Genomic DNA, 8,900 nt, shown 5'->3' on the forward strand with positions numbered 1-8,900 from the left:
CCAGCAGGCATGGCTGCAAGGGACACAGATCTGCAGGGACCCTTCCGTGACCTGCTGGCCGCTGGTCTAGTCCCATCCTCGCCTCCTTCCTTTCTGAAGTTTTGATCATCTCTGCAGACCCTGGGGGGCCTCACAGGGGTTGACTGCACCCTGGGCTCCAAAGGGGACTTCCTGCGGCTCTCACCTGGGGAGCCCTCTGGCACTTAGAGGCTCCCAGGGAAGGCTTGAGCCATGACACCCCTGCTCCGAAGCCCCACCCTCCAGGGCTCCAGGCCCCGATGCAGCTGCCTCCCTGTGCCACTGACTCTTGATTCCATGGACACGGCCCCAGCCCCGATGGGCTCCGTTCAGCACTGTGGTTGCCAGCTGCCTAAGATGGGTGACACCTGGTCCCAGCTGCCCTGGCCTGGGCCCCCCCACCCAGCCGTGCTCCTGGTCTCCCTCCTCTTGGCGACCGGGGTGATGCACTCGGACGCGGGCACCAGCTGCCCCGTCCTTTGCACATGCCATAACCAGGTGGTGGACTGCAGCAGCCAACGGCTCTTCTCCGTGCCCCCAGACCTGCCAATGGACACGCGCAACCTCAGCCTGGCCCACAACCGCATCACGGCTGTGCCGCCCGGCTACCTCACGTGCTACATGGAGCTCAGGGTGCTGGATTTGCGCAACAACTCCTTGGTCGAGCTGCCCCCAGGCCTCTTCCTCCATGCCAAGCGCTTGGCACACCTGGATCTGAGCTACAACAACCTCAGCCACGTGCCGGCAGACATGTTCCAGGAGGCCCACGGCCTGGTGCACATCGACCTGAGCCACAACCCCTGGCTGCGCAGGGTCCACCCACGGGCCTTCCAGGGGCTAATGCAGCTCCGAGACCTGGACCTCAGCTACGGGGGCCTGGCCTTCCTCAGCCTCGAGGCCCTGGAGGGCCTGCCGGGGCTGGTGACCCTGCAGATCGGAGGCAACCCCTGGGTGTGCGGCTGCACCATGGAGCCCCTGCTGAAGTGGCTGCGGAACCGGATCCAGCGCTGTACCTCAGGTAAGGAAGGGGGGGCCTGGGGGGCGGGGAAAGGAGGGTTCTGGCCTCACTGAAAGGACAGGCCCCAAAGAAGAGAGGAGGACCCAGAGGTCTCGAGCCCCTCCTGTGTGCCCTGATTTGTGCTCGCCCCTATGAACCAGCTCTTTCACCCCACAAGTATTTGTAGAGCCCTCGCATTGTAGACTAGGCACTGGGGGCCGATTCATTAATGAAACAGACACGCCCTTGCCTCTGTGACACTTATGACCTGACGAGGCAGACAGACAGTAAACAAGTAAAAAGAGCTAATAATAGACGGTGTTTATTGAGCTTTCACCAGCACCGAGAACTCGCCCCTGACCCCCACTTTTATCACCCCCATTTTTCAGGTAAAGAAACTGAGATTTAGAACCATGCAGAGAGTAGCCCAGAATCACTAATTTCGAAACTGGCAGGGCCATGGAGAAAATTCAAGTGCATTTGACTTCTGAGTCCTGTCCTACTGTAGCAGGCTGTCTCTTAAGTGTTCTGAGTGCTGGCAAAAGTCTCGCAGAAATGAAAATGACTAACGCTATTTATTTTCATACTTACTATCTGTCATGCTCGACTCTAAGCATATTATATATTTTAGCTCATCTCATCCTTACATGAACCCTAATGAGCCCTCCCCTCTCTACAGAGGGAGAAACCGAGGCACAGAGAGGTTCAGTAACTTGCTTAAAGTCACGGCCCTGCTGTGTTGGAGTCAAGAATCAAACCCTCGCAGTCTGGCTGCCCTCTGGCTGTATCCTGAAGAGCCAGGGTCTAGACTTACAGAAAGAGTCAGGGCCTGAGTTCTGGGCTGGCTGAAGGGCCTCTGCAGAGTTCTGCAAGTTTTGAGCATGGGGTGGAGAGTCGAGAGGGGAAACTGGGGTGTGACGAATTAACCAGCCAATCCCAACTGGGGGTGGATTGGGGACTGAAGGAGCCTGAATCACGTAGGTTTGATGGGCCCTGGCCTCACCCACTGGTGTCCAAGCCTGGCCTAGAGGTAGGCAACGTTCAGTTGTGGCCCCTGTCACCAGCTCTCCTGTGTGTAGCACTGAGCTTTGGTACAAGCCCCAGCAGTAGAATGACAGGAATAGGTGAGGGCGCTATCCCAGGGGATTTCCCAGAGCCTGGGCTCAGAGTGTGCTCAGAAGTGGTGATGAATGAGGTAGGAGGGAGAGGAGGGCTGAGTGGGGAGCCCAGGACCAAAATAGCTTGGGGGGGCTGTGGGTCACGATTCCCATCTTTCCACAGAGCTGTGGGAGGATGTTCTCTGGGACCAAAATAGCTGGGGACTGAGATGGAGCGATGATAGGGGGCATGAGGGGGAGGCTGCCTGGAGTGATCGCCCCACCTGCTCAACCTTGGCAAGCTGCATCTGCTCCCCTCTTTCCTGCGCACTAGGGACAGAAGGGGTACTCCGGGGTGCTAAGCTCCCACCACACCTGAGCTCCTCCTTTTCTGGAATCTCTGAGGTCCCTGCTGCCCCTCAGAAGAAGCTCAAACTCCCAGCAAGTGGGAGAGGGATCTGAGATCCCATCACCATGGCCTCATGCCAGTACAGATGAGGGACCCAGCTCCAGAAAGGGAAAGAGACTGTCCACAAACCAACAGTGAGAAAGCAAGTAGGCCACAGCTAGGAACCAGGTTCCCTGTTCCTGCACAGAGCGCACTTTGGACCACACCGCCCGCCGGGGTGGTTCCTCGTGGGCGCAGGGTCTGCCCGTGTAGGCAGGATTCGGCGGCCCTCTTCCCTTTGTCTTTCTCTGCTGCTTCTCTCTTTTTCATGGGATTCCAACCACTAGCCACAATTTTTGGACAAATCCCAACACAGAGGAACATAAGGGTGCCCTTAACTTCAAGACTGGTCCCTTGACACCAGAGAGTTTGTCAGCCCCCAGGCTCCCATCCTGCACCCCTGCAGGGTCCTGCCGCATGACCTCAGAGCCTCCTCTGGGTGGTCCACACAAATCGCCTTCAGTGTCTCCACACTCCCCGGCTTCACACTGCCTACCACCACCCCAGCCAGGCGCACAGTAGACTTGGGAGCTCAGCATCTTCCAGTTCCAAGAGAGGAGCCTCTTGATGGTCAACTCCAGATACAATCTTGTCCTGGGCAGGGCCTGGAGTACTGTGCATACAGCCTACAGGGACCCCTTAACCTGGGGTTGGGGACAGGCTGCATTCTATATCTGAACCTCACCCCCCATTTCTAAGGAAAATGGTGCTCATCCATTTCCCAAAAGGGCCAATCTAAATCCATCATTTTATTTTTTGCCCTCAAAACCTACAGAATGGGTAAGAAGCATTTTGCACCATATAATTTAGAAAAGCCCTTTACATTGACTGTCCTAGACAATTAGGTTAGATTATCCCCTTCTTGTATGTCCCCTTTCTTCGTGAGAGCCAGAAAGGCAAAAAAAAAAGGACTTGCCCAAGGTGAGAGCTTAACTAATCTGAATGAAGGAATGATGGAACTGCTACCTGCGTGCCACTTTTACTCCCAAGGCAGGGTACAGTGGAACCATTGACAGCTCTCAAGCATCTGTATGTGTGGCCCTGGAAGGATGGGAGAATGGCCCATGGAGAGAATGGTAACCCACTGAAAGACAAGCCCCCTACAGAAGTCTATGTGCAGAACATGACCCCTCTGACCTATCCAGAGGGACCAAAATAAAATAATAATAAAAGCACACACACAATACTTACCATATACCAAAAACATATCATTTATATATGTTAACTCATTGGCGCCTCACAACAACCCTATGACGTAGATACTATGATTATCCTCATTTTACAGATGAAGAAGCCAAGACACTGAGGGGTTAAATGACTTACCCTCAATCACACAGCTAGGGAGGGATACAGAGGGTGTTTGAACCCAGGCCAATAGCTCCAGAGCCCATGCTCTTAACCCCACACTTTGTGTATCTTGAAAAGCCACGAGTGGTAGAAAGACTCAGTGTTTTGGAGTTGGACAGAGTCGTTTATTCACATGTTCATTTAACAGAGGTTCGCTGAGCACTTACATGGACAGGACATGATTCTGACGCTAAGGATACTACGGAAGATGTTTATATTCAAAGTTGAGGAGATTGATAATAAAGCTATCAGACAGTGGTAAAAACTATCGAGAAAAATTTAACAGAGTAGCTAAGATAGGAAATGCCTAGAGAAAGGTGACATAGGGGATACTATTTTATATAGAACCATAAGGGAAAGCTGTGCCAATAAGGCGATATTTGAGCAAAGTCCCAAAGGAAGTGAGGGACCGAGCTGTGCAGAGATCCAGAAGAGAAGCACCCTCACAAGGGGATAAATGCAAAGGCACCTCCTCCCTACCCCAAAGGGGACACGCTCAGGTGATGGAGTAATGACCAGGAGGTGAGAGTGGGTGAAACTGAGTAAGCAAGTAGGGGAGTGGGAGAGATGGGGAGAAGTCCTTGCGGCCCCTGGTGAGGACTTGGCTTCACTCTGTGGGAAGGTAAGAGGCAGGGAGTGATGTGGAGGGACTTCAAGTTTGAATAGATCACTCGGCCAACTGTGTTGAGTTGGTCTAAGGGCAGAGTTCCAGATTCCAGTCCGAAGGCTGTTTAAGAGACAATGGGAGCCCACGAAAGCCCCAGTTCTATTATTAGTAGTGGCTATTGGACTTTAGACAAGTTACTAAACTCTCCCAACAGTGACCTCCACATCTATAAAAATAAGTATAAAAATATTTGCCTTGAGGGCAGTTGAGGGCACTAAAGAAGGTAAGCAAAAGTTTTGGCACAAAAGAAACTCAATAAGAAAGTCAGCTTCTTCTGGGTGGGGTGGGGGCTCTCCATTCCATTCTGTCTCCCCCAGGTCTCTCACCCTGCCTGGGTTCTGTGTTGCAGATTCTCAGCTGGCTGAGTGCCGGGGCCCCCCTGAAGTTGAGGGTGCCCCACTCTTCTCCCTCACTGAGGAGAGCTTCAAGGCCTGCCACCTGACCTTGACCCTGGATGATTATCTCTTCATCGCGTTCGTGGGCTTTGTGGTCTCCATCGCATCTGTGGCCACCAACTTCCTCCTGGGCATCACAGCCAACTGCTGCCATCGTTGGAGCAAAGCCAGCGAAGAGGAAGAGATTTGACGAGGGTTGCCTGGCATCCTCCCAAGCTGCCAATCACCACTGCCACCGACACCAGACATCCTCCCTGGCTGCCCACTCTGGCCCATGGTTCCCTGGCCACCTCTGTCACAACTCAAGCAGTGTCGGAAATCCACCTTTGAGTGAGCTTCTACTGTGGGCCGGGCACCGTGCTAGGAACCGGCAGTGTTAGATGAATCCATCTACTCCTCCCCTCAAGACACTTCCCTCTGATAGAGGAGAGAATCAAAAACTATTCCCTTTAAGACAATCTGTTGGCATTCTGATCACATAGCTATGGAAGCCCAGAGGAGGGGTCATCAGCGGCGCCTTGAAAAGTCCAAGAGGGGAACAAGAGTAGAGGTGATTCTTGAGCTGGGTTATCAAAACCATCTGCTTTGTCAAGTAGACCAAGAAGAGTGGACATACACAAATGACAGAGGCCAGGATATGTGGTACATTAAGAACCATGGTGAACAATCCCTGGGACCTCAGTATGCAGAAGGGAAGTAACACAGGACCAAAATTTTCCCTCTGACTCCCATTCTGTCATTGCTCAAAGCTGCCCACCATTGTCTCCAGAGGGTGAGAATGCCCCCATGCCATCCCCCTCGGCTGCCTCCTACCAGCAGCTAGCAGGTGAGACCACCTCCCAGTGACTGCCCCCCACCGTAGATTGCCAGTTGTAGCCTGCTGGCGAGGTCCCAGGTAGCAAGCTGAGGATGGACACCTTCAGTGCCCTTTCTCCCACCCCCGTCTCCTGCCTCTCACTCCAGCTTTGGCTTCAGAAGAAAGAAGCAGGAGGCCCAGGAATGGGGCGGCGAGAGTCCTGGCCCTCAGGGACTCCTAATCTCGTGACTGTTCTTGCCACAGTGCTCATGCCAAGAGATGTCACCAGGAAAGTGCACTGTGGCTGCATGCCTGTAGCATGACAATACAGGACTGAAGGAAGAGAAGGCCATCACTGTTGTGATCATAGAATTTGTTCTTCTAAACAACTCACTCAATTAAGCATAGGGTAAGAGAGCTATTAGTTACCAAGCACTTGCCAGTGCCGGGCACTGTGATAAACTCTCTCCACAGACAATTTCCTTTAATGTACACAACAGTCTTCTGAGGTGAGCATTGTAGTTCCCATTTTACAGATGGGCAAGTAAGGCCCAGAGAGGTCAAGGTCATGTGATACTTATGAGCGAAATAAGTCTGTGCTCTTTCGACTACTCCATTCAAGCAGGGGAGCGTCCCAGCTCCCCCTCAAAGCTATGTAAGTTCACAGTCAAGTAGTGCTGATGAAGGTCCTAACAAGAGTCAGCACTCTCCTGGGCACTTTTACATCTGTTGACTCATTTACGTCAGTTCTCACATCAACACTGCCTGGTGGTTGTTATTGGCCCCATTTTACAGATGAATTCATTACAGAAAGCTGAGCGTCTTACCCAAGGTTATCCAGATAAACTCTAGAAGGAAAGCTCCATTCAGGGAAACTGTCTAATCAGTCCGTCGAGACCAAGTAACGTTCCGTGCAAAGCGCAGTTCTCCTCGTGTCACCTTCATCGTCAGTGTCATCAGCTTCCCTGCACTTGCTCGGTTCTGGACTGTTCCTGAAGCACTTGGGCACCATTCTCCCTGACTCTTCACAACACTCTGTGGCAGGCAAACCAAGCATCGTTATTCCTATTTGACAGATTAAAAAAAAGAAACTCAAGAGAGGGTGTCACTTGCCTGAGTGGCAGGTCTGAGGCTCAACTCCAGCTCGGCTCTCTTTCCAGTGCCGTCCCAGGCGCTTGGGAAGAGAGTGCCTGGGAGGCCAGGTAGTGGGGCCCTAGGGCTCAGCAGCTATGAATACCCTAGTAGAGCAGCTAAATAAAAGGCAGTAAAACCCAGCTGTCGTGCGGGTTTAGACATGCTCACGACAGGGGAATATCGCAGCCCCTGAGACTTAGAAGCAGCCCAGATAACACCTGAATTGGAGTCACCTGCCTCGTGGTATGTAAGTAATGCATTAGAAATGGTGGCCTTCTGAAAACTAAGATCTTTGGGAAGCAGGAGAGAAAGCTGTGTTAACCCCTTCTACTCAAGCCCTGCTGGGTTGTGTTGCAAGCGACACGAAGGGTGTCAGAAAGCGGTGGGTGAGAGCCTCTGCACAATAAGGGAAGACTTTAAGGCACAGTCCAACATGTTGCCAAGGCTGGCCAGGGTATGAATTAAAACGGGGGCCTCCCACCTTGCCCCCAACTCCAGCAGGCTCAAATCATCCCATCTTCCTGGCAGGCCTGAGGGAATGAAGGAGAAACATATAATCTTCCAAGAAGTCTTCCCTTACTCATGCTCCCTGAGCTAGTCACCCAAAAGAGAGCCCAGAAACTTTGCTAGACCTGGGGTACTTGAACCTTGTGTGCCCTGAATCTCCCTTACAACATCGGGGCCAGAGCCCTGCTCATGTGACATCTGGAGCAGAACTGTGCCTGCTCTCTTCTCCCACTGTGTCCAGGGACAGGTGGGCTGGGGTTGCTGTCCACCGGTCAGTCTGACAGCCTAAGGTATTTGGGGAGGAACTTGTAGAAATACTAGTCCTGATACAAACTGTTAAGCCTCCCATAGAAAAACGCCATATACATCTATGATAATCTCCTAGGTACTCTTGTTTGCTGAAATATAGTTAATATATTTTAAGATATGTACTCTTTTTTGCATAGAACTAGACCCAAACAAGACACCAAATACCCCTTGAAATCAAATGTCCTTTCTAATGAGACTATGTAGTCCCTGCTAATGGCAACGCTTTCTGAGTAGGACACCCAGCTTTTAAAGAACAGATGCTTCTCCAGCTGCTAGAAGGTCCCCAGTTGACTAAAGCACAATGAGGGAACTTCCCTCGCCTCCCACCACCAGAGTCCTGTGCAGGCTATCAGAAGGAAGCTTCTAGAGGGAACAGAGCAGTCCCAGTAGAAACTGCTCCCTCAGTGCTGCTGACCAAGAACCCACGATGGTGATCCCACAAGGTGTCATTAAGGTTTTCCAGATTAGTTAGCATGTAAGTGTTGGAGTATCTCTGAGTCCACTTGTCTACTCATGAGGTTTCATATATGTTAAGTGTCTACTGAAATGGGGCTGAACTCTCTGGAACGTGAGTTCAGTTCCCTGACACAGTCTACTCAGCATCCGTTTAGTGCACTGCTTGGTGGAATCCCGCTAGGGCTGGGGTAGGAATAGCTGTTCAGAAAATATTAAAAGAGAGAGAGACGTGGTGGAGGCAGACTAACTGCCTGACTACTTCCCTCCATTCTCCTCCACCCCTCAGAGACTTGTCCCCATCACAGACGCTCCCTTCATGCTGGGCCTGAGGACATCAAAGTCTAGTTAACCGGCAGTGCTGTGCTGGTCAAGGTCTGCACCATTGTTCTTGAGAAAAGACCCCACATCCGCACCACACCACTCCGGACCAGTTACTTCTGATGACCCTCAGACAATGCCTCAGCTGTTTCTCCATTCCTATAAAGATTCCCAGGGAACCCTGCAGAAGCAGGTCCCCAGAATTACTATAGAGTCTGCCGGCTCCTTTCAAGGAGATTGGTGTATAGCATTTGAGCACAGGCCAAAACAGGTATTTCTCTTCCACCATCAGGGAAGACTTACAACCCTATGTCCCTTATAGATGTCCTTGTTGATATTGCCCTGACATCCTTTCCAACTCTAGAAGAGCCTAAGGAAACACTTTCGTCCATTCCTCCCAAAGCTAGAGAA

At 51.9% G+C, this 8,900-nt stretch overlaps 1 protein-coding gene across 1 annotated transcript; it reads left to right on the forward strand.

Moving 5' to 3' along the window:
* Positions 1-231: 231 nt before the first annotated feature.
* Positions 232-5,159, forward strand: LRRC55 (leucine rich repeat containing 55). Its single transcript, XM_016200453.2, has 2 exons — positions 232-1,036; positions 4,924-5,159. The coding sequence occupies exons 1-2, from the start codon at positions 232-234 to the stop codon at positions 5,157-5,159; spliced, it is 1,041 nt and encodes a 346-aa protein (XP_016055939.2).
* The last annotated feature ends 3,741 nt before the right edge of the window (positions 5,160-8,900 follow it).

Source organism: Miniopterus natalensis, chromosome 11 (genome assembly GCF_054644295.1).
Source record: "Miniopterus natalensis isolate mMinNat1 chromosome 11, mMinNat1.hap1, whole genome shotgun sequence".
Lineage (NCBI taxonomy): Eukaryota > Metazoa > Chordata > Mammalia > Chiroptera > Miniopteridae > Miniopterus > Miniopterus natalensis.